The following is a 24,198-nucleotide window of genomic DNA, read 5'->3' as shown; positions in this document are numbered from 1 at the left end:
GGGGTCTGAGGCAGACCTCTGGTCACAGGAACCCCAGCTGCGCCCTGCATCATCGTCTGCAGCCTAAGCAGAGGCCCGCGGTGGGATTTCCTGCTTCTCCAAGGACGAGACGGCAGGTCTGGAGAGAGTGGGTGGTGAGGGGAAGTTCTGGAACCCAAGTGGACCCATTTCCCAATTCTCTTTGTGCCCAGCTCTGGGTCCCCGTTCCCGACAGGCCTCAGGTGGCCCAGAACCCAGTGTGGCTGGGTGGAGGACGGGTGGCCTGGCCGGCGCTGTCCATGCCTAGATGTGGAGGGATGTGGGAAGCTGGCCTCCTTCCTCCCCACCAATGACCAGCAAAGAAATTCCACATCCCTCCCCGCCTCACCCAGGCTGACCCCGGGCCCTGCCACTCCCTCCGATGGCCCAGAGGGCAGCCACCTCCCACCGCCCCCAAACACTGGTCCTCCCGGGCATTGTTTCCAAAGGTCAATGGGAAGGAGCCTGCGGTGCACTGCAGACAGGTCTCCTGAGCACTGGGGTGTGCCCCCTCGTCCTTGGACTTGACCCCCTGCCACCTGTAGGCCAAGGCTTCTCACAAACAAGGCCACACTCGCCGGCTGTATATTTAATCAGTGCAGATTATTTGCAGAAATATACAGAGGGGGTGGACACCCAGCCCTCCACGCCCACCCCTCGCTGGCTCTCCGGTTCTGCAGAGGTCATCGTGACTGGGGGCAGCTCTTGGACTCGCACTCAGCACCAGGTCAAGAGAGGCTGGCAGAACGCCCCCTCCCCGCCCCCAGTGCCCTCAGGGATCCTGGGGGGAGCAGAGGGGACGGAGCCGGCTGTACAGTACCATTTCCCACAGCAGCTTCAGCCTCCTGCTGACTTTGGGAAGGAAAAGAGTAGAGGAACACCCGTCCACCCCCAGGCCGAGCCCAGGAGAACTGCCCGGCCACCGGGGGCTCTCGTGGGGGAAAAGCTGCTGGCCTGTGTCCCCTGGGGAGAGGGAGCTGGAGTCAAGGGAACCCCGAAGCCTGACTTGTAGCACTGCGGGCACCCCACTCCTGCGGGCACCTGTCTGGTACTCACTGTCCCAGCCTAGGCACTGGCCAATCCCCTCTCACTGCCAGGGTTGGGGACACTGGCAGCAGAAGCCTGAAACTGGCGCAGGCCCCTGAGGATGTGGTGTGAGAGGGAGAGGGAGAGGGTGGGGGGCCCAGGGAGGGAGCAGATGGGTCACGGCTGAGAGACAGACGTCCAGGCTGGGGCGAGGTCAGTGGTGGTGCTGGGGGAGGCCCTTGGCAGACTCCCTTTGGTCCTTGGTGAGGCAGGCCCAGGGCCCCTTCCCAAGAGGGAAGGAGGTGCGGCCCGAGGGGATGTGGGAGCTGCCAGCTGACCAGGGGATGGGGAGCAGGCTGCCGGGGCTGTCTGTGTGGGGGCTGGGGAGGAGGTGAGATGTGACTCAGAGGCCAGTGGACTGCTCCTGGCTGGGGGCTGCCCCAGGGTGAAAAGCTCATCCTCAGGCAGAGACTCAGGAAGGTGGGGACCCAGCTAGGTCCCTTCAAGACAAACAGGGCCCCTGGGTAGGGCCAGGGTTGGAACAAGTTCCACCACCCTTACGCCACCTCCCAGAGGTGGGTCTCTGTCCCTTGCTCCTCTGACTGTGGCCAAGCCACAGATGGACGAGGGCTGGCTCCCCTGACTGGCGCAGAAGAACATTTAGAAAATGCTAAGCCCTCTGCTCTGGTCAGGAAGGGAACGAATGCTCAGTTAAGGTGCCAATTAAAAAAACATCCCTAGGCATACATAAAGGACAGACAGGACAGGAGTGCAGATGGAGGGACCCCACAGTTGTTGCTTGCTGGGGTGCCCCAGGGAGCCGCCTGGGGACCACAGTGCCACCCGGGCCCCCAGCACCGGGCGGGAGGGCGGTCACACCCACTCCTGCAGGGAGCGCTTGCAGTAGAGCAGCACGCGGGGCGCACCCTTGCGCTGCATCTGCACCAGGGCGTAGGCCAGGCCCAGGACGCAGAGCAGCAGCAGCAGCGGCACCAGCACCATGACCACGTTCACCGTCCGCGCCACCTCCTCCATCTGCACCACCACGCGGCTGCCCCCGTCCTCGTCCTTATCTGTCCCCGCCCCATCCCCCGCGCCACCCTCTGCACTGTCCCCGTCCACCCCGGGCTCCGCACCCCCATCAGGGTTGAAGGGTGGACGGGCCACATCAGGCCAGCGCGGTCCGGGCTCCACCTGCTCCTGGCAGCCCATGAAGTCCCTCAGGATGGACTTGGGGTAGCCGGGCTCCATCCGCAGGCGCTCGTTGTCGAACTTCCAGTACTTGGTGCCCTTGTAGAAGTAGGTGTAGGCTGCGGGACGAGAAGGCCAGAGTGCTCCAGGCCAGGCCCACCCACCCGCCAGCGACCCTCAAAGATGACCGATGGACGAAGACCCCCCCCTCCTCGGGGCTGGGGGTAGCTCAGGGGCACAGCGCAGGCTTAGCGTGCCCCAGGCGCTGGGGTCCGTCCCCAGTGCCAAGAACAAGACAAAACACACTCCCCTTTTCTCACTTGCTTTCCTGAACATTTTCAAATCTGCCATTTTCCCACCTGACAGGAGCTAAACTGAGGCTCAGAAGGGCTTGGGTCAAGGGCCTGGCGAGAACCCAATGGGGTACAGCCTGCTGGGTTGGGGGCTGCTGTCAGGGAACTGCTGACCCGTCCAGGCATCAGCTTCCCCCCACACGGGAAGGTTTGTGCAGCAGGCAACGTGGCCTCGAGCCTGCATGGACCCGAGCGGAACTCGCCGCTGCCTTGGACTGGCTCTCTGGCCTTGGGCACCTTGCCTGTGTGCCCTTGACACTGGGCAGGGCCAGGTTTGAAGTGAGGGGTGAGTCTGTGCTCTGCTGAACACAATGAGATCAGAGCAGCTGCAGAGGGACACCCCCACGGAAGCCGTGTGACCACACTGAGCACAAGCCAGGTCCCCTCTGAGCTAGAGAATCTAGAGCCAATAACCAGGCTAATGGTTTTTCCAAAATGCCTCAGAGGCCGGGTGTGGTGGCGCACCCAGGGGCTCGGGAGGCTGAGACAGGAGGATCGTGAGTTCAAAGCCAGCCTCAGCAAAAGCAAGGCACTAAGCAAACTCAGTGAGACCCTGTCTCTAAATAAAATCTGAAATAGGGCTGGGGATGTGGCTCAGTGGTTGAGTGCCCCTGAGTTCAATCCCCAGTATCAAAAAATTTAAAAATATAAAAATGCACTAGAGACGCTGCTGGTGAAATGCAAGAGCCACAGCCCCTTGTCCCTGGGTTAGGATGATAAACCTGACTTTCCTTCTAGGTGGGTAAGTGACACCCAGAGACTCTGCCCCCCATACGGAGCCAAGCCCACCCTTCCAGCTCGAGGCTCCCTGGAGGTTGTATGGAGCTGGACCCTGGGGGCAGCAGGCAGTTCCGAGCTCCAGGTCTGGACCCAGGCTGGCCAGGGCAGTGGCCTGGACTCTATAGCTTCCTCGCTGTGAGCTTTGAGGTGCTGTGCTCAAGCCTCTGGTCTAGTGTATCTGTCCTCACAAGGGGGAGGGCCAGGAGGTAATACCCAGGAAGCTCCAGGCCCAGCTGACGTAGCTGTCCCCATACACTATGTGGCAATGCTGAGGGACTCCGGCACCTATGTCCCCTGTGCCTGTGGCAGGGTGTGGAGTGAGCCCTGGGCACTCTGGGAGGGGGCTGGCCTGGTACCTGCATCGTTGCTCAGGAAGGCCCCTTTGGGGGAAGCGGGGATCCCCTGCCAGACGCTGATGGGCTTGGGGTAGCCGGGGTCTCCGTGCTGAGTCTCCTCGTTGAAGCGCCAGTACCTGTGACGGGAAGCACCGGCGATGGACCTGGAGACCCTGCTTGGGCAGGGCCCACCCCCTCAGGAAGTGGGCTCTTACTGTGGGGCCTTGCAGGGGGCAGGGGAGTCTGGCTGGGGCCTCCCCACTTTCGGGGAGGGGTGTGCCACTCACCTGTCCTCCTGGAAGAAGAAGGTGTGGCCCGTGGGCTCCCACCAGATGGCCGTGTCGATGCGGTCATAGGGGATGCCCAGGCCATAGCTGGTCAGCGGCTGTGGGTAGCCAGGCTCTAGGTTCGCCTCTCGGAAGAGCCAGTAGCGGTCACCTGCAGGAGGGGTGGGAGGTGGGTGAGGGGGGGCCTGGGGGAGGCTGTGCGAGGGGGGGGTTCAGGAAGTGCTTCTCTGGGCCCACAAACCCATCATCTCAACACACGCACAGAAGAACTCGGCACTGTCCACTCGACAGGTGGACATCCGCATGCCAGGACCATGTACAGCACACCTCCCCAGGTCCACACCCTGGAAGCTGCGCTGTCACAGACACCCGTGACACACACGTGTGCAAGTTAGTCACTCACACCCAGACACACCCACGCACCCACACAGCCCTTCACCCCCATGGGAACCCCCTCAGAGTTCTTGCACAGGTAGGGGAGTGGGGCCTCTGCCTGGCCCCAGGTCACCTTAGTGGCCCTGTGTCCCCTGGGACCTCCAACCTCCCCTGGGCTGGAGCTAGCAGGGCTGGAGACTCAGCCGTCCATCAGGGCCCTGCCCCTCAGGGCCTGCAGCTAGACTGCAGAATTCCTGCCCCAAAGTGGCCTGGGGACCTGTTCTCCTGAGGACCTGCTCTTATGGGGCCATGACCTTGTGTGGCCAAAGAGGGACAGACACTCACCCCTGATCTGAGGCTTCAGACTCCACAGTCCCAGGTCCACCTGATACTCCTGGCCTCTATCTGCCTCCCCACCCCTTGCCACTAGGTGCGGTCACTGCCCTCAGGTGTCCCCATCCTCCCAGAGTGAGCTCAGAGTGGGGACACAGATCGAGATGGGACCCACAGCCCTCTACCCCTCCTCTTCCCTCAGGTCCAGCTGGGCCAGAGGTCAGGGCAGGAAGCTGCCCAGCCCCTCCCCGACGCCGGCCCCAGCTCACCTTTGAAAAAGACAAAACGGCCATCCTGGCGCTCGTAGGCAGCACTGATGTCGCTGGGCAGACCACGCCAGAAGTGGCCAATGGGCATGGGGTAGTTGTCCAGGACACGGTTGTGCCGGACTCGCCAGAACCAGCGGCCCTGGGGAGGGGCGTGGTGTTGGTGGGCAGCTGTGCCTTGCCTGGGGAGGCCTGACCCTCACCCCCCTGCCCAGGTCAGGGAGGGCCTGGGGGAGTCACTGTGACCCTGAGGAGCTAGGCAGAGCCAGGACAGCCCCAGGTTGAGATCTGGGCTGGGCAGCCGGCACCTGGGCTTGCCATGTGACCCTTAGCAAGTCCCTCACCCAGGGTCTGATGGCCCCTTGGGGCTGCTCAGTGAGGGAGGGACAAGGGTGCCCAAGGTGCAGGCTGGTGAGGCTCGGGTGGACTGGGCGGGAGCTCTCCTGCTCTGAGCCTGGGCCAAGGGGCTGGGCGTGGGGGAGGCACCAGGACCAGACCTTGAACACGAACATCTCCCCACGAAGCATGGCCACTGTGTCAAAGTCCCCGTCGCAGATGTTGGGGCCGTACTGGTCAGGCCGCTCTGTGGCTCGGGGCTGGGCAGGGGGGCCTGGCTTTGGGGGCCTCTCTGGCTTCCCGCCTGGGGGAGGTGGCTGGGGGGGCCGAGGAGGTCGGTGGTCTGGTCGCCGGGGTGTCACGGTAGGGAGAAGCCGGGTGGGCTGTGGCTGGCCATCTGGGGTGCCTGCAGCCAAAGGCAGGAAGCAAGAAGTAAGAGGGCGGCTGCAGCCTGAGAGGAGCAGCATCTCTGCCCAGAGTCCTGGGACGGGGTGGGAGGAAGGGGCAGCCACGGGCCTGCCTGTCCACAGCAGACCCCTCACCCATGCTCACCATCATCCTCAGAGGGACCCGAGTCTTCACACAGTCCCTTTCTGGACCTCCCCACTGGGCTGGGGTCACTGTACCCCAAGGCTGCCTGCCTTGGTTTCCCCTGGGGCCCCTTGCCTCAGGATGCCTCACTAGGAAGCAGGACTCCTGCAGGCAAGGGCGTAGCTCTGGCCTCAGGGACCTTGAACCCTGCCAAGTGCATGTCAGTGGCTGGGGATGCGGGCAGTAGGGGGTCTCTCAGGTTCCCCAGCAAGGCCAGGGTTGCAGCCCCAGGAGGGCTCAGTGTGAGCAGAGTGTGGGCTCTACCCAGGGCACTGGCCCTCAGGGGCCCTCCCCGATGGAGGCTTTGCCAGGTGGGAACTGGCACCTGCCTCAAAGCCACTGGGAAAATGACTAACTCGCAACACTCAGGGGAGGGCCTGTGACAGGTGAGGAGGGAGCAATGGCGGTGGCTGTGGGTCCTGGGATCCTAGGGCACCCTGCATCTAGTGGCTCCTCCAGCACCCGGCCTGGAGCCACAGTGCAATGCTGGGTGAGGCCAGGCCCCGACATCGGTCGCCCCGGGTTCCATTTCCAACACGACCACTTCCCGAGTGGCGTGGCTCCGTCACTGATCCCGTTCCTCCTCTACAGAGCGCAGGGCTACGGTGCCTACGTCTCCTGGGCTGGGGAAGACAGCAGGCAGGCAGGGACTAGTCACCGTCCACTCACCGTAGAGCTGCTGGATGCCCCGGAGGTCATCCTCGGGCAGCTGGAAGTGGTCTGTGTCCATCCACTGGTAGAAGGGGGCCATGATGGCATTGGGGTTACTTGAGTGCTCCAGGCCCAGCGCGTGGCCCAGCTCATGCACGGCCACCAGGAAGAGGTTGTTCCCTGCAGGAAGGGCGGGCAGCCTGGTCACTCTGACCCATCCCAGAACCTGGCCACCCGACACCTCCAGGCCGAGGCTGCCCAGAGCCCACCCTGGCTTCTCTCTTCTGACCCCTAATTCCCCCACCTGAGAAATGGGTACAGCAAACCCTTCTCTACCTACCTCCCTTGGAGATGGTGGGACAACAGACCAAGGTTAGTGCAGGTCTCCAGAGACCCAAACAGGGGACACTCTCCCTTCCTGACCCCGCAGCTGCTGCACCCATTCAAAGGGGCCATGCCTAGCCCAGGAGCTGCTGGCCCTGCCCCCACCCTGGCCAGCTGTCCTCACCATGCAGGTCAGTGCTGGAGAAGGTCCAGGGCTCATCTGCGTCGAAATGGGTGTCCCCACCCAGGCCAGGGCCAGGGAAATAGGCGTGGGCCAGAAAGCCGCCCATGCCATCAAATGGCGAGCTGTCACCGTGGAAGCCAGAGGCAAAGAGTACCATGATGTCGGCTTCCTTCTGCCGCCGCAGCCGGATGTCCTCATAGGGCACCTCTTGGAAGGTCAAGGGTGTGGCCTGCTCCCACACACGGAAAGCCCTGCGCACGGCCTCCAGCGAGTGGTGCCAGCCCAGCTTCTCGGTGTAGTTCTGGATGCTGTGGGTGGGTGGGAAGGTCGTGAGCGGATGCAGGCCCCAGGGCTACTGTCCTCTGCTGACAAGTTCCCAAGAAACGTACACAAAACGGTCAGGACCAACCATTAGTTTATTTTGAGGTGAGTTAGCATTTGTCAAATTAAAATTCTACACTGTGGCACAGAAGCTGACTATAAGTAAGAAAGACAATAAGTTAATAAGAGCACAGAAGCTTCGTGGCTGGGGAAAGACCTAGGAAATGGGATGCAGGTGGCTGAGGTTTGGGAGACAGGCCAAGCTGCCCTGAACATTGACCCTCTGGCCAGGCAGACCCAAGTTCAGGGCCTGGCTCTAATACCCTTGGAGTGACCTTGGGCAAGTGACTTAGATTCTGAATGTTTCTTCATCTGTCAAATGGGAGGGGTGGGTAGTACTTGTTCCAGGGGTCCCTGTGTGGACTGAACAGAATAACTCTCAAAGGACTTGTAGCACTGAACTGCGTGCAATGAAGGTGAGAGCACCTGCTGTCCAGGTAAATCAGGTCAAGACTTCCATGAAATGGGCAGGGGAGGCCACCTGATCGTGAACTCACTCGGGGGCTGGAGGTCTACAAGGTCTTGGGAGCTGTTCTTTCCTGGATGGAGCTGGGCAGGGGGCGTGGCTGAGCTAGAACAGGAGTCCTTTGGGACTCTGCTCAGGAGTGACTTGCTCTGCTCAAGACAGGTGCCTGGATTCCCACCCCCACCCCCACCCCGACTCCACTGGAGCCCCTTGTGGCCGCCTAAGGCCAGGACTGCTAACAGTGGGAGGCAGGGAAGGGCAGAGAGGAAGTAGCTCCAGGGGTCCTGACCCTCTCTGGAGAGAGATCCTAGAATGCATGGCTGCTCTCCCCAGCATGGGAGTGTCGGACCGTCTAGACGGCCCCCAGGGTGAGTTGCTGGGAAAGGAAGCCTGGGGCTCAGCCACCAAGAGGGCTGGACGCTGCCCTGGGCAGCAGGCCCTTACCTGAAGGTCAGGTGGTGGTTGTTCCATTTCCTCCCGGTGAGGGCGTAGCGCTTCCGCCGCCGCAGGTTGGCTTTCACTCGCACCCCAAACTGGTCTGGCACCCCACAACGGGGCCGCTTCATCCACCTGGGCCACAGGCGGGCAGGGTGAGCTCAGAACGTGCCTGTGTCGGCTCCGCCTCCAGGCAGCCCACCCCCTTCCAGGCCCCTCCAGCCTCCCAACTGCTCCTAGGATGGAGGGGACAGGGGTGGGGACCCTCAGCTTTTATTTCCAGTGAAGTTGGGCAAAATGATCTTATATTGGAAGGCGGAGTGTCCAGCAGTGACTCAATGAGGGCAAGTCCCTTTTGACCAGTGCACTCAGAACAGCTCTTAAGGCCACCTGTCCTCGGTATGTTCTGTCCAGTGCTTCTCAAGGATGTGGCTTTGGGTCACCTGACCTCTTAGATTCAGAATAAGGCCCCACTAGGACAGCCTATCCTGGCCAGGGCTGTGTACTGCGCCTCCCCCTTCCCATGCCTGTGGCAGACATCACTAGCCAATCCCGAGACCCCCTCTGCCAAGTCTGGATTCCGCCTCGGAAGCTTTCTCAACACAGCTTCAGGCAGCCACTACCACCCGTCGGAATGGGCAGGGAAGACCGAATCCTTGGCAATTGTTTTCATCTAGGCCACTCTTTTCTGGAATCTCCACATGCCAAGCCCTAAGGAGACTAGGCCCGAGGCACCCGTGGGGTCTGGGAGGGGCCAGAGACTCACGCCTTGGTCTCTTCGTCCAGCACACCCGTCACAGGGATCCCGTAGAAGCGCTGCATCTCCGCAAGGGCCGAGGCCAGGATCTGGGCGGAGCGCATGGTGGACATGTGGCGGCTAGGCTGGGGCAGGTAACCATAGAGCCGCAGCCAGTTCTGCAAAGAAGTCACAATCCTGTCAGCCAGAGCTGGCCTGCACCCTCCAAACACGCACAGTCTTCACCGGCAGCTCTAACCCGCACCCCCAGCCTCGGTCCATGTCCCCGCCTTCCTTGTCTATTCCCATATAAAGAGAATGAATGGCCTTTACAAGTCCTCTGCCTGGAACCCTAAATGACCTCTGAGCTCAGAGGAAAAGCCCATTCTTCAGGAGCTACAGCCCTCGCTACCTGACCCCACTCCCACTATTGACTCCAGCTGGGCAGGCCCCACTGCAGGGCCTTTGCACTTGCTGTTCTTACTGCCTGGAATACCCCCTCCCCCCTCCTCTGCCATATTGGTATGGCTTGCATCCTCATTTCCTTCAGTTCTGTTCAACATGACCTGGTGGGAAAGGTGTTCTCTGGCAACGGTATGTAGAAAAGACCCGCTGACTGTCCCCGGCGCCCCACCTCCCTCTTACTGCCATCTGACAGGCCGTATACTTCACTTAGGGGATGACTGTCTGTCTGCCCTAGAGGACAAGGTGTGTCTGCGAGGACAGTCTAGAGTAGCTGTCATTATTATTACACTGGTCCCTCCAGAGTGGGCCCCTACCAATCCAGGTGACTGCTGGGGACCTCAGGGTTCAGAATCTGTTGGGGCCTCAACCTGTAGGAAAACCAGCTCCTCAGGGTGGCTTGGAGCAACCCTGACCTCTTGGGAAGAGGGCAGACAGCCTCAAGCAGCCTACCTGGGTCTAAGAGTTGGGGACGAAGGCCTAAAGTCAGGATGTCCTCTGCCACAAACTTTTTTTGGGGGGTACTACTGGGGATTGAACCCAGGGATCATGTCCCCAGCCCTTTTTATTTTTTAATTTTGAGATGGTCCTGCTAAATTGCTGAGGCTGGTCTTGAACTTGAAAATCCTCCTTCCTAAACCTCCTAACCTGGGATTAGAGGCACACACCACCATGCTCTGCCTGCCATAAAGTACTTTCTCTGAGCCTCAGTTTCCTCATCTGCAAAATGAGGAAGAATGGGGTTGTTGGGGTGAGATTTGAGGGAGGCGGCCTGGGAAATGTGTCTGATACACAATGGGCGTGCTCAAGCCCTTTCAGAACTTGCTGGACAAATCTCATCCATCTGTCCATCCATCCACCCAGCCAAATGTTTGGAGCACCATCCCTAAGCCGGGAACCGTGCAGCAGGAGGCCCTAGGGGACAGGGCTGAAGTGTCCTACCCTCCAGGATTTATGGTCTCTGGGGAGACCCAGAACCCACAACGGAGGATTTTACACCCTGTGACATTTGCAGTCGCAGCTGGAGGGCGGAAGCATAGGTAAGCCAGGCTGAGCCCTGAGGAAGGCGACCTCCCTGCCCCTCAGCAGAAGCCAGGGACTAAGGGGCCTCAGTCACATGCAAGGGTGTCCTGCCGGCCTTTCCTCACCCATGCTGACGGCCACTCCTTGAGCAACTTGGAAGGCGAGGTCTGTACACATGGGGTGTCCAAGGCAGGCCAAGAGCTGGACATGGTGGCTGCTGGGGACTGACACCTGTGCTGCCTGGCCAGGGCCACACCCACACACCCGCCTGCAGTGCCTCCAGCTCCTTGGTGCTTGTGCCCTCAGTGCCCTGTGCCATCCCCAGCCCAGCCCAGCAGCACCTAGGCTGGGATGGGGGACTGTGGAATGGCAGGCTGGCGTGCAGCTGGTGCAGGTGGCCTCTCAGGACCCAGGGAGCAGGCACAGAGCAGGGACACTGAGGCATGGAGCAGAGAAACCACCGTCAGCTCCACAGCAGGACAAAGCCTGGCCTGGCTGCTCCCGAGATGTGACTCTGCATCTCCGTGGTAAAAGGGGGTTGCTTTAGGGCCCCCATCTGGGGGTCTCTACAGGGATGAAATAAAAAGTGCCCAATAAAGAGACGTGATAGAAACCAGGGGGCCCGCCCGCTCCTCTCTGGGCCTGGCAGCCTTTTGCTCCCGGCTGGAAGGGTGGGCTTCACAACACTGCCACCAGCCAGGCCCGACAGGCCCTGCCCAGGTGGCTCCGGCCCCTCCCCGCCCTCCTGAGCTCTGTCACACACTGCCAGTGTTGTGGCACTGCTGTGGCTTTTCCCAAGCACCGACTCTCCTCAAAACTCCTGTGGTGGTGGCGGCAGGGGACAGTGGGTCCACCCCACTAGTGGATACAGTTTTCCTGAAGATGCCAGGAGAGGCCCAGAGGGCGAGGCCACCGAGCTTGGCCAGCTCTGAGGGCATGAGGCACGAGCTGGGGGAGGGGGAGGGGGCTGGCTGCGGTGAGGGCACCTCTACATTTCCTATTTGCATAAGGTAAAAATATCTCCAGGAGTGCAATCACAGGCCACCAAGGGGCTGATTAGCGGTGTCTGCAGAGCGACAGGAGAGAGGGGGAGAGGGGAGGGCAGAGGAGCTGGCCTGTCTGCAGCAGAGAGTTCCAGAAACCAGCAGAGGGGTGAGGCACAGGGGCTTCTGGTCCCAGGGCCAGCTCAGGGGAAAGTCAGGAAAGTTTCAAGGGTGGCTGTGGGCCCTCCCCCTCAGACAGGCACCTCCGAGCGCCCAGGGAATGAAGAACTTCTGTCTCCTTGTCAGTCAACCCTGAACCCTCAGCCTCCTGGTGACAAATCCCTCACAGCCACTGCTGTAGTGACGAGCTAGAGGCCAAGAGCTGGTGGCACCTCTTGGGCAGCAGGGACGTAGGCAGAACTGTGGCCTTGGCACAGAGCAGCCAGGCAAGCCTCTGGGTGAGGAGGAGACCCTGACGCCTGCCCGACTCTGGCCGAGAGCCAGCAAACCAGCCAGGTGTCAGCAGACACCTCCTGCAAGGCTGTGGGCTTCTTTCCTGTCCCCAGTGCCCAGGAGGGAGTTTCCTGCCACCCTACCCCCTGCATCACATGTGACAAGCTCAGAAGGCGAGGACACGGGGTGGGCAACAGCTTGAAGGGAGCCCAGGAACGTGGCAGGTGCTGCTGCCCCCAGGTGAGGGAGCCCCAGCCTGCCAAGGCCTGGTGCTACTGCGCAAAAGGTGGGAACCGTCCCCAAGGCTGTGACCAGTTCAAGCCCCTGAAGCTCCTAGTGGTGACTAAAACTGTCCCCTGACAAGGTGACTCCTCTTCCTCAGCCTGGAGTCTCAGAGCGGGGTGAGCAAGCACGTGAAGCTCTGTTCCTCACCAGGCGCGCGGTGCACACGTGTAATCCCAGAGGCTCGGGAGGCAGAGGCAGGAGGATCCCAGTCAAAACCAGCCTCAGCAACTTGGTGAGGCCTTAAGCAACTCAGTGAGACCCTATTTCAAAATAAAAAGGACTAAGGATATGGCTCAGTGGGTAAGTGCCTCTGGGTTCAACCCCTGATTCAAAAGAGAAAAAAAAAGTGTTTCTCAGGGAGGTCAGTAAGAGGCAGAACAGGGGAAGGGTGTGAACGAGGGCTTGCTTCCCCCGCCCCTCCCCATGAGGCCCCGAGGGAGGAGGTTTCCCGGGCCATGAGGGCCCCTCCCATCTGCAGAACAGGGCGGGGCTGCTGCAGGAGACCCCAGCACTGTGGTTCCCTCCGACATTTCTTTCTTGAGCTCCAGGTCCCATCCTAAAAGTATTTATTGATGCTGCAGGTGAGTGGCTGGCCCCGGGCAAGATGACTAGGGGCCCAAGGAGTACGTGCCCAAGAGAGGCCATCATACAGCACCTGAGAGTCCAGCCTAGGCCAGGCAGCACAGTCTCATCACCCCACTGAATGCTCACAACCACCCCTGAAAAGTAAATGAACATGGAACCATTCCCATTATACACCCAAAAGGCCCAGAGAGGGTGGGTTGCCCATGCAGGGTCATTCAGCAGATCTGGGCTAGGAGTGGGCCTGTGGGCAGAGCTATCAGAACAGACTGTTTCTAAGCACCACCAGCAATCCCGACCTGTGTGGGGACACTGGGCTCTGGGCCCTCTCAGGAGCAGTGCCCAGCACAGCATTGGGTAAGGGCCTCTAATCCTCCCCACACCCAACGTCCCTGGCGGGGTCTGGGCACCGAGCCACACGGCCCTCCCCCAGGACTGCTGAGACAATACAGGCAGGCCTGCAGGGAGGGTTTGGCTGAGAAGGCACCAGATCAATATTGTGCAGTAAGTGGCCAGGGGATGGGGGCGGGGGCCAGAGCCTGTTCCTGCCGCCACAGAAGCTCCTCAGAGGCCCAGATCAGTGGAGCCAGCCAGCAGCCCCTCCCACAGGGCCCTTATCAGACCCCCGTGATAAAGACCATGCATCCTGGGCTGTGCTTCACCTCAAGTTCTCTCTGCAGTCAGACCTGGGCAGGCTCACGCAGCCAGGCACAAAAGGAGTCTTGTCAGGGCCACCAACGATGGATCCAGCCCCCAGACCTTCTGTGGCTTTGTGAGGTCCTAATCATGCCCATCTCCGCTACCCCATACTCCTGCCCCCGAGGGCTCTTGGGAGCAGGCCAAGGCTCTGTACTCCCAGCTGTGCCAGGGACTAAACTGGGCATCCAGAGCCCCTGCAAGGGCATGCACTCCAGGCCCACAGGCCTGTCTCATCCAGAGTCCACGCACCAGCTGGGTGACCCTGAGCAGGACCCAGATGTATCCAGTCTAATGCCAGAAAGGGCTTCAATGTCACCAAGCCTGCCACTCCCTGAGGCCACAGTTGGGCCAAGGACTCATCCCGCCGCTCCCCTGCAGAGATGGGTAGCGCAGTCCATCTCAGGGCAGCAACAAGTGTTAGAAAGCTCTTCCATGGGCTGAGCAGAAATCAGCCCCCACTGTGTCACCTCTGCCCCCTGGTCCTGACTGCTTGTCCACATAACAGGCCTTGGAGTAACGGAACATGATCAAGGCAACTTTTCTGACCCTCAGTTCCCTACCCTGTAAGATGGGGTCATGCAGAACAAGCTTAAGAAAACAAATGACAACTAGCTCCAAAGTCATTAAAGAAAGGGGGCTGGCTAGGTCACCCAGTCTTTGGTGTCTTGCTAGATAACTTTAAGGGCAGCACTGTCCATATCTAAGAAATTCTGGGACACAGGTGCTTCTCTGGGCTTAAATCTACCCCCTGCTATGGCTCTTTAAAGAGTTGCACATGGGGGGCTGGGACTCTGGGTGGCAGGGGACATCCAGCCTGGGAAGCAGGAAGGAGGCAGACTTCCGAGTTCCTGCCACTTCTTTACCCTCCAGCCCGCCCCCACACTCTTTAACCTGGAGGAAAAAACAAACCAGTCCTTTGGCCAGTGGGTGGGCAGGGGCGGGGTGAAAAGAGACCTCTGTTCCCTAGGAGTTTCAGGGTGGGCTGGGGGCCAGGCCTTGGGGCCTCACCTGGAACTCCCCCTGCAGGCGGTTACTAGATGGGGCTGCGCAGGGCAGGGGCAGAAGGCTGATGGGTGGGGACTCCAGGCTCACACTGCTGGGGCAGTTCTGGCCCCACCCCTGAAACCTCCTTCCCACCTGGCTCAGGCCCAGCAGGCTCCTGCCAGGCGGAAGTTCCCCAGGATGGCACCCTGCAGGCTGATCTGCAGCTTTTCACCCAGCTGAGGCTGGGGTTTCAAGCCATACTGATCTGAGTTCAAATCTCAGCTTCTCAGTCTCTGGGTGTAGAATTTGGGATACTCTCCCTCACACAGTGGGGAAATGGAGCACCCAACTAAGAGTTGAAAAGACAGTGAAATGTACAAATGCTTACAGAGCATTCCTAGCCATGCCCAGGATACAGTATGTTGAAGGTGCTCAGAAATAAAACCTGAAGCCCGGCACCGTGTCACGCACCTTTAATCCCAGGGGTTTGGGAGGCTGAGGCAGGAGGATTTCGAGTTCAAAGCCAGCCTGAGCAAAAGCAAGGTGCTAAGCAACTCAGCCAGACCCTGTCTCTAAATAAAATATTAAAAAGGGCTGGGGATGGGACTCCGTGCTCCTGGATTCACTCCCCAGCATCCATCCATCAATCAATCAATCAATCAATCAATAAAAATAACACCTTAGCCTCTCTGAGCCTCACATGTGGCCACTGCACACAGCATTCGGTGTTTGCACATAAATGCAATAAGGCTCTCCAGCAACTCCTTCAAGTAGGTACTGTTGCTATTCTCATTTTATAGATGGTAACTGAGGCTCAAGACAGGTTCAATGGAGTTGCCCAACTGTAAATGCCACTTGCTTCTCACAGTCACGAGGTTTGCTACTATTTTTCAAGCACTTCCTATGTACCAGGTACTATGCTTATAAGCACTGAGCTCGGAGCTGGGGAACCTTCACCCCTCCAGGATGGCTGTCACTCCTGGGGAAAAGAACAAGGTGGTACCCAGACCTGCAGGTTGGGCCTGGAGAGCTAAACCAGACCTGGCCTCCAGGTTTCACAGCTCCAGGGCTTGGCCATCATATGGCAGGAGGACGTGGAGCTTCTCTCGGGGCTGGCCAAGGCCAGGTCCTCATCCATCTATCCTGATGTCAGAGGTTGGGTTGGGTCTTCCTGCTCATTTTCTCCATGGGAATGGGTTTTGGTAGGATTTTCCCTCTTTGTTTCTCTGATCCAAGCCCTGCTCACACACCTCTGCCATTCATGCCTAGGTCTGCCACCTCTCCAAAAGGGCCCAGCCCCATGGCTCCTGGTCTCCAGGCACGTTTTATCCTTCTGGGGACCCCTTCTGGAGCCCTAATTCTCAAGCCCTCAGAGGGGCTTATTCAGCCACAAGGCACCTCTGTCTGTCACAGGCCTGGAGTGTTCAGCTACCTTCAGGATCCCAGGTCCTCATGTTTATCTGTGGCTTCTCCAAGGACCCTTTTTAATGAAGAAGGATCCAGGAGGAGCGTCCCCAAACTCTCCCTGTTTTTGCTGACTCAGGGAATGCATCTCCATGCCCAAAGCAAAACTGGTCATGGGGCTTTGCTCCTGCCTGAGTGCCCTAGAGTGTGAGCCACATGCGTCAGGATGATACAGAAGGTGCCAACTTTGATCTGACCCAGGAAGCAGGGACATCCCACAGCGACCACTATAGCTAGACTCAGAAGCCAAACTGGGCAGAAGTGACAATGGCAGGAAACTGCTAGATCAAGCAACAACGGGGGTGTGGAGGGACAGCCAGAATCAAGTGGTGGACAGGGAGCAATTCTTCTAGGCCTGTGGCATTGCCATTCTGAGCTGGCATCAATGATGGGGGCAGTGGGTGCTGGGCTTCTAGCGGAAATCATCTTGGAGGGGGACTAGGTATATTTCCCGTCCACATCCAGGGATGTCTTGAAAGAGTCCGCAACCCTTTGTGATGTTGGTGTCCAGGAGTGGACAGGTCAAACACATTTGTTGCTTGGAGGAGGGGACACACTAGCTGTTCTCTGCAAGGAGGCAGCTGATGGGCTACGCCTAAGGGCAGCCAAGCACAGGGATGTGGCAAGGACTGGTTTGAAAGGCACAGCCCCAATCAGAGTCCCATCCATCACATCAATCAGAGTCCCATCCATCACATCAATCAGACCAGGGTTCTCTGGGACTGGAAAGAGCACATGGAGAGGGCCAGGTGCCAGCAGCTACTGTGGATTCTCAGAGACACGGCCTGACACGGACCCCTTTTCCCTGAGAGTAGACAGAGGGTCTCTATGGTTTCTGCTTCATTTAAAGAATATGGATATAAAGAGACTGGGGGGTGGGAGGCAATGAAATGTGAGTAGAGGTGGAAACCCAGGCTGCAGGTCCAAATGAGAACTGGAGTTGACTCCATCCCTTTGCTCATCGCGCTTGGTGGCCAGGAAGGGGCAGGAAAACACTCCTGGGTCTGTTCAGGGAAGATGGGTGTGTCCATGTTTATGTGGTGGCATCATACCTGTGAACTCTGGCAGCTGAGTCACCTGAAGTTGTGCCTGTGGGGTGGGACAGGCTGAGGGTGGGTCCAGGTGGGAGCTTCTCTGGCGACAACCAAAGGCAGGTAACTGCAGCCACGAAGAGCAGCATAGAGACCTGACAAGGGCCTGGAGTCTCTGTGCACTTGGCCCAAAGCTACAGCTAGCACCTCAGCCAGGTGGGGCTTCAGTGCACAATGGCTGGAGGCTGGGCCCTGATGTCCAAGGGAGGGAGTTGGATAGGAGAGCTGCAGTGCTGGCTTCTCCAAGACAGCCTTTCTGGGTGGGCCCAGGCTGGCTGCAGGTGTCTGCTGGCTCCTCGCACAGGCCAGACTCCCTGAGTCAACTGGGGGAAACTTTTGAGGCTTCCATCCTGGTTGGCTGAAAGGGAGGGGAGGGGTTGGCTTCGGCTCAGTGCCACCGTGCTTGGAGATGGTCCTAGGGTCTGGAGCTGTGGACATTCTGGGGCAAGAACCAGAGCCCTTCTTCAAGGTAGGGAGGCTCTGGCCAGGGTGTAAGCCAGGCCCAGGAGTCTGAATAGACATGCTGGCTGCTAAGGCCACTTCCTCTTTGGGTCTGGATACCAGCTTACACCCCAAAGCCAGTTCTAGGAACTAGGACTATCCATTTTGTTATTGTTGTTGCTGGGGATCAAACTCAGGGCCCAGCCAAGTGCTCTACCCCTGAGCATCAACTCTATTCCCTTCATCTCTCTAGCCTTCTATTCACTGGCTTCCAACATTCAAGTCTTCCTAAACCTTCTAGGGTCCCTTCCAGACACAGCCCAGGAGTAGGGCCAATCAGAATTCCTAGCCAGTGACACCACAGGTTCTAGGCCATGGCCTGTGGCTTCAGTAATACCAGGGGTCTCTTCCCTGGAGAGACTGAGCTGTGGATATATGGAACTGTGGGAAGTGGGGGTGATAGACTCACAGAAGCAAAGGAAAGAGTGTGAAGCCTCGGAAACCACAGGTCTCAGCATCTCCGCTCCTGGCCTTCCAGGATGCTCATTCATAGTGCACAGCCTCCAAATTCTAGCTTGGTCTCTAATCATCCTGTATGAGGATGCCATCCCTATGTGTATTATAAAGTCCTTAAGGGTGAATCTGATTTGAAATTCCTTGTGGCAGGTGACACCCCCTCCCCACAACACAGTACCCAGATCACTGGCAATCCCCACTAGCAAGAAGCCCTATAAGTTTCTGCCTGTGAGAATTGGTTTGTGGAAAGTAGGACTAGGCCAGGGCTTGGCTCCCTGAAGCATCCCCTGGCCTGGCCAGGAGGGAGGGCAGAGCAGGTGGGGAACTGGTTGGGAGGTGTAACTCGAGCCTGGGAGGAATTCCCTGCCCTTCCTCCAAGCTTTTATTAAAGTAGGGCGGGGAAGGGACAGGCTTCCATCGGAAAAATCTCCCAAGCAAGCTGAGGAGGTGGGGAAGCCGCCGAAGGCTGGGGGGGAGCACCGGTCCCGCTGCAAATAGAAACAGCGCACAGACGTTCTCTGGGCCGGCAGCCCGGGCAGCCCAAGAGCAAGCACTGAGGCCCGAGCCTACCGTGTCTGGCGACGGTTCCAGGGCAGTCCTCTCCCCACTCCTCTCATCACCTGTCCAGGATCTTAGAAGTCAGGAAAGAATCGACCCTTTTTGTTCTAAGACGACGGAGCTGTTGTTGGGGGACCCCTTGGAGCTGGAGTTGCTGACTGGACCCGGCTCTGCGCCGGGAGGCCGCGCCTGGTTACCCGCGGGACCAATCCAGAGAGTGGCCCGCGTGGGGACGTCAGTCGGGCTTCCAGAAAAAAAGAGGCGCGGAGTCTACCCTTTCCTATCAAGCCTCGGCGTAAGGGTGCGGGTGGGAAGAAGGGCTGTGGAAGACAAGGTCTCTGCCTGGGACTCCACCCGGGTGCGGAGAGGCTTCAGCGCAAGAGCGCTAGAAAGTCGCCAAAGCGCCTCTGCAACCTGAGTCTGCTGCCCGCGGTTCGCACCCCTCCCCCTCCCCATCCTGGCCAGCTGGGCAACGCAAGGTGTCTGCCAGACCCGAGGCTACCTAAGCAGGAGCTCTGTCCAGCTCCGGCTCCGCCCCAGACACCCCCAGCAGCCCCCTCCCCACTTGTAAAGGGCGCGCCAGTCCGGCTCTCGAGGAATCGGCAGCCGGGGAGGGAAGGAAAAGGATGGGGGCGGCGGAAGCGGCTCCGGGACACAGGCTAGAGCGGAGCAGTGCCCTGGGAAGGCACAAGCTCTATGTCCTCCAGGGTTTGGGATGAGGGCGAGCTCGGGAGGAGCGGCCCGGCAGCTCCTCTTTCTTCCCGGACCCTTCTCCCCGTCAATCCCCAGCCGGGTTGACGTCTCCGCTCCCCCACCTCCGGGTCCCCGGCTGCGGGCGTGGCTCCCCTCCCCATCCTCCAGCAATGGAGCAGGGAGGGGGTCCTTACCTCTGCGTGGATTTCTGCGTCCTCGGCGGCTGCGCCGCGGCCCAGGCAGCTCAGAAGCACCAGTAGCAGCAGCAGCAGCCGGGGCCGTGCAGCTGCCTCCCGACCGCCGAGGAGGCTGCCCGCGCCGCTCGGCCGTCCGGACGCGCTCCGGTCGCTGCCCATGCTCTCGGCGCCTAGTCTGGTCTGGAGCGCTGCACGCCGGGCTCCTTTGCTCGCGGGTGCCGGGTCCCCGTGCGCGGCTAGAAAACTTGCGACGCTCCCTGGCTCCGGCCCGGCGGGCGCGCGGCGGACCTCTGGCTCTAGGTCCTTGCTGGAGCCGCTCAGGTCCCCTCGGCAAATTCCCAAGCGCGAGGAGAAGCGGGCAGGGGCAGGTCCCGGCGCGCGGAGCCGGCCCGCGGGAGGGGGCCGGGCCGGAGCCGCGGGCCGCAGGGTCCCGCAGCGTCGGCGCCCAGCGCCCGGCTCCCGAGAGCAAGCGCAACTCCTGAGCCTTTGTCTGGCTCAGCGCTCCGGCCGCCCGGACCCGCCGCGCCCCCTGCGCTCTGAGCTCCCTCTGTCCATGCCCAAGGCCCGGCGCTGCCCAGAGCGCGCGCCTCCTGCCCGCGGCTCTGCTCACCGCTGCGCCCAACAGGGCCCGGGTCCCCAGGCAGTCCCGGGAGGAGCGCAGGGAACTGGCGCCCGACGTACCCGGCGAGTTCCGCGCGGCTCCCGGCGCTTCCAACCCTCCTCCCCGCGCGCTTCGGCCGCCGCCGCTCTTAAAGGGCCAGTACGCTCCCTGCGTGCGGTCCCTGGCGGGGGGGCTGGGGCCAATACCCTAACCAGACGCTTCCGAGTAGCAGGTGCCGGTAGTCAAGCCCCGGCAGGTGGGACTATTCTTCCCAGATGGCGACGAACACCCCTAAGCCCGCCCTGCGTCACTCCATCCCAGGTTCTGAACGTGGGGGTGACCCCAGTTGGATCCTTTTAGAGGGCGCAAGGAAGGCGTGGTTTCCCTGAAAGGAGGAATGAAGATTCCTCCTCTCCTCGCCCTGGGTGGTTGAGAATGGGGAATACTGAGGCAGAGGTGGACGGGAAGGAGGGCTAGGAAGGGACCCAAGTGTCGTGTTTTGACTAAAACAAACGAATGCACAAAAAACTGAAACAAAACAAAACTCTGGAAGTTTGTTGGCCAAGGCCCCTTTTCAAAGCGTCTTTTGGGACCTTTAGTAACTTTCCTCAATCACAAAGTGAGGGGGAGTTGGGCGCCTCCGGCGGGCGGGGTGGCACAGGGCTAGGAGTCCCGTGTCCCCCATTCGCCCGCTGCTTGGATGTGGACAAATTATTTCGTCTTTCTGGGCCTTCATGTTTTCACCTAGAATGTGGGGCAAGGAGTTGGGGTGAAGATTGGGTGAGGGTTCTGGCTCCTGCTCAGCACAAATTAATTTCCAAACTGAAGCCAGGCACTTCTTGGCCACCATTATGTGCAAGTGAAATGCCCACTGAGGCTCTGGACCCCGGGGTGGGGGGCAACCTTCCCTCGGATCTTAATGTGCTAGATTTAAATGTATTCCAGGAGTGGTCTGAGATCAGTCCGTGTCGGTGCTGGAGGCCAGAGCTAGGGACCCCGGATCGAAGGTCCCCCGAAGACTGTGCATAGGGATCTAGGACTGCCTTGACACAGGGCCCTGGCCAGGCAGGACAGCGAGGTGGAGAGGTGATTGGGGCGGAGATCTCACCTCTCTGCAGACCAGGAAATAAGAGCTTCCCTTACCTGAGGGCGGTTTTCCCTAAAGTGGGCCCTTGGGGCTCCTTAGCCAGCTTGCCTCCCTGAAATTGGAGGCAGGGTGAGAGCCTTGGAAATGGCCTATTAGAACCGACCTGATGTTACCTGGCAGAGCTTCCTCCGAGGAAGGAAGTTCAGAGTTTGGCAAATTCATTGATTTTCTTTAACTTCTCTGTAGGGATCCCTCATATAGGAAATGGGTTTCTAAATTCTCCACTTTGAAATTTGCTTTGGGGAAACGTACAGTGGTTTTCAGAAATGGACATCAGGGTTGCCCCTGTTTAAATGAATGCATTGCAATCTTTCCCCGTGTTTATTCTCATTCAGCCAGTTTTTCTTTTTTAATAAAAGTGGGTTTATGGGACCACTGAATAAGAAAGGAGCCCAGAAGGTGAGCAGCATCTGTAGAGGCCTGCAGCTGGACAAGTCCAGAGATTGTTTTCTCTTATGGGGATCCCTCTTGAAAGTGGCTTCCCCTGTGACCAGGGGTTCCCAATGATTAGTTCTGGCTCCTACAGGCACCGTGGGCAAGGCGACTAAGTTTCTGTCCTGTCTAGCCAGAACCTAAGATCTTAAGAGGACACAAGGAACTGAGAAGCATGAACAGCAGCCCTTGGTCAGCCAGCTTTAAACACCACAGCTTGCCAACATTGTTTCATCTCTGTCCTGACCCCCCACCCCCAACTTTTTTTCTTCTTCTTGGTCTTTTGAATCAAAGCCTGTTTACTGTGTTTCATAGCATAGTTTCATTTTGAGACCCTGATGTGGTGTCGGGTTGTCTAGAAAGCTCTGGACTGAAAGCCAGGTCATGAGGTTCCTATCCCAGCCCGAATTTGCTGGATGATCTGGAACATGTTATTCCCCTCCGAGGATTTGTCTCCTCATCGTAAGAGCTGACCCAGCTAGTAGGAGAGGTCTGGTTCAGTGAAAGAAAGTTGCCCAGGCCCAGGACCCTTTCCCCCTCAAGGTAGCACACCAGGCCCACCTCAAAGGAGAGGCTGCCACTGAGGGAAAACCTGAATAAACCCTCTTGCATTTATCACCCATTTTAGCTGTCCTGTAGCTCAGCAGTACACTCACATTCACTTTGAGATAGGTAGATAACACTTCTGATATATGAGTCATGTGGTAAAGTTGGTTTTCAGCAATTTTGAGGTAGTTCAAATCAGCTAAAATCACTAACCCTTCACTTGGGTCCGGTCAGGTGTCCGACGGGTGCCCTTTTGACATCAGAGAGCTAAAAATACCATCTGCAGAGCATGCTAATGCTGCCATTTTCTGAAGAGTCATAGGACTCTTGGACTATGCCTGAGCAGAACTCAGATGACTTCACTTTTTCCTACTCTGATCACCCTTCCCCACGCCTCAGACCACCCTGCCTCTTTACCCCATGCATCCCTAAACCCTGTCCTGGGGAGGCAGATTTGAGACTTGGGACTCCTGCCTCTTCTCATTTGGCTGCCTGATGAATAAACTCTTTCTCTTTTGCAAAATTCACCATTTCAGTGCTTGGCACAATTGAGGCAGGCAAAACAGGTCCGGTTGGGTTGCAAGGCAGTTCCTGGGACTCCTGGTGCCAAGACAAGGAATAAACAAGCAAGCCGAGGTAATTGCTCTTTCCCTTGGAAACAAAGCTGGGGTGGTCTGGAGAGGCGATGGAGAGGGCTGGGAGTGCCAGGTGGAAACCCGCCAATCAGGCCATGAGATGACCATTTCCCTGCCCTGTGGGAAACGTCTGAGGACGCTGGGGCCAGATGTGTTGATTCGGTTCTCTCCCTGGTGTGAAAAAATCCTCATCAAGAGCATTTCTTCCTTGCAAGCCAGCAGCTTGGGACCTCAGCCTGCTCCAATCTTTCCTTCTTTCTCAAGAGTTCTCTCCCTGGTTTCTGGAGTACATTTCCTCTTATGGAAGAGCCTCAGCTGCTTCTGCACTGTCAGCGGGAGTAGAGCACTTTGCTCTGCTCTGGAGGCACATCTGATGTCTGGGTATCCGCCAAGCCCCTGCTGCCTGGCCTCCTCACGCCCAGCCTGGCCTGCCCACCCCTCCCCCCAGCGCAACTTCTGCTTCCTTCCTCAATCGCCACCATCCATTCTCCATTGAAGAGCTGCTTATTGATCTTGGCCCATTCCTCAAAGTGGCTGCTCTCTAATTCCATCCTCTGCCGGACACTACAGGAGTTACATCCTCCCCAGGGAAGCAGCCAGTCGTTTTGGGAAGTATGAAGTTGGGGCTAGGGATTCCTCTCCACGCACCTTGCCTGCTTTCCCCATTCTGAGCACCGGGGTCAGACTTTGACTGATTTATGTCAGTGTCCAATTCAGGCCCAGCACAGAGCAGGTGTCAGTAATGTGGGTTGTGCAGCCAGAGTTGCCACATTGTTTGCAAGACAGAAAACATGACTGGCCCCCTCTCTCTCACCAGTGTGACCTCAAATGCAAGAAGAGGGAAGCAACTGACCAGTCAGGCAGGAGTCAGACCAGTGTGGTGGTTTCAGGGGAATAGGTACGCACGTGGCCTCCTGGGTGAGGATAGGGCGGTTTTGCCAGGGCACAGTGGCAGCCAGAGCAATGGGCCCCTCCCCCCGCACCTTTCCCTCAGGGCTGAGCAGGAGGCCTGTGGTGTGCAGTGCTACACCTGGGCCCTGCCAGAACAGGAGTTGATATTAGGGCTGGGTCAGGCCATTACCACTGATTTTTCATGCCCCCAGGCAAGTCACTTAACAAGTTCTTCCATAAAGCAACAATCATTCCTACCCTGGTTTCTGTTCAGGGGGTTATGGGAAAGAGTACATGAGAAGGTCCTAGGACGCAATAAGTGTTATAGCAGTGTAAAGTCTAAACATCTGTGCTTCGACCCTTGAGGAACGGGGAAGGTGATCCCTTGCCACACGCCCAGCCCTGGCTACATGTGCTCCTGCAGCCTCCCGTGTGCGGGCCTGGCAA

At 58.8% G+C, this 24,198-nt stretch overlaps 1 protein-coding gene across 2 annotated transcripts; it reads right to left on the bottom strand.

The window, feature by feature from the left end:
- Window positions 1–591: 591 nt before the first annotated feature.
- On the bottom strand, window positions 592–22,455 carry Mmp15 (matrix metallopeptidase 15). 2 transcript variants are annotated; one of them, XM_026395726.2, is made up of 10 exons: window positions 22,439–22,455; window positions 9,099–9,247; window positions 8,342–8,467; window positions 7,051–7,358; window positions 6,561–6,722; window positions 5,462–5,706; window positions 4,968–5,106; window positions 3,991–4,141; window positions 3,725–3,840; window positions 592–2,354 (listed from the first exon to the last, which is right to left on the bottom strand). In XM_026395726.2, exons 2-10 carry the CDS (start codon window positions 9,200–9,202, stop codon window positions 1,918–1,920), a joined length of 1,788 nt encoding a protein of 595 aa, XP_026251511.2. In that variant the 5' UTR covers window positions 9,203–9,247; window positions 22,439–22,455; the 3' UTR covers window positions 592–1,917. The 2 variants fall into 2 exon arrangements, with proteins under 2 accessions (XP_026251511.2, XP_026251510.2); XM_026395725.2 differs by lacking the exon at window positions 22,439–22,455 and adding an exon at window positions 19,497–20,229.
- Between the last annotated feature and the right edge of the window lie 1,743 nt (window positions 22,456–24,198).

The sequence above is a fragment of the Urocitellus parryii genome, chromosome 15, assembly GCF_045843805.1.
Source record: "Urocitellus parryii isolate mUroPar1 chromosome 15, mUroPar1.hap1, whole genome shotgun sequence".
NCBI lineage: Eukaryota > Metazoa > Chordata > Mammalia > Rodentia > Sciuridae > Urocitellus > Urocitellus parryii.
The sequence above is the reverse complement of the archived record's forward strand: the minus strand, read 5'-3'. Positions and strand labels throughout refer to the sequence as shown.

Bases quoted from the DNA above. Each gene is read 5' to 3' on its own strand.
- Mmp15 (XM_026395725.2), bottom strand. From the start codon at position 19,658: ATGGGCAGCGACCGGAGCGCGTCCGGACGGCCGAGCGGCGCGGGCAGC. The intron at 9,248-19,496 runs GTAAGGACCCCC...ACTTCTTTGCAG, and splicing joins ACGCAGAAATCCACGCAGAG to AACTGGCTGCGGCTCTATGG. The intron at 5,707-6,560 runs GTGAGTGGACGG...CTTTGGCTGCAG, and splicing joins GGGCATCCAGCAGCTCTACG to GCACCCCAGATGGCCAGCCA.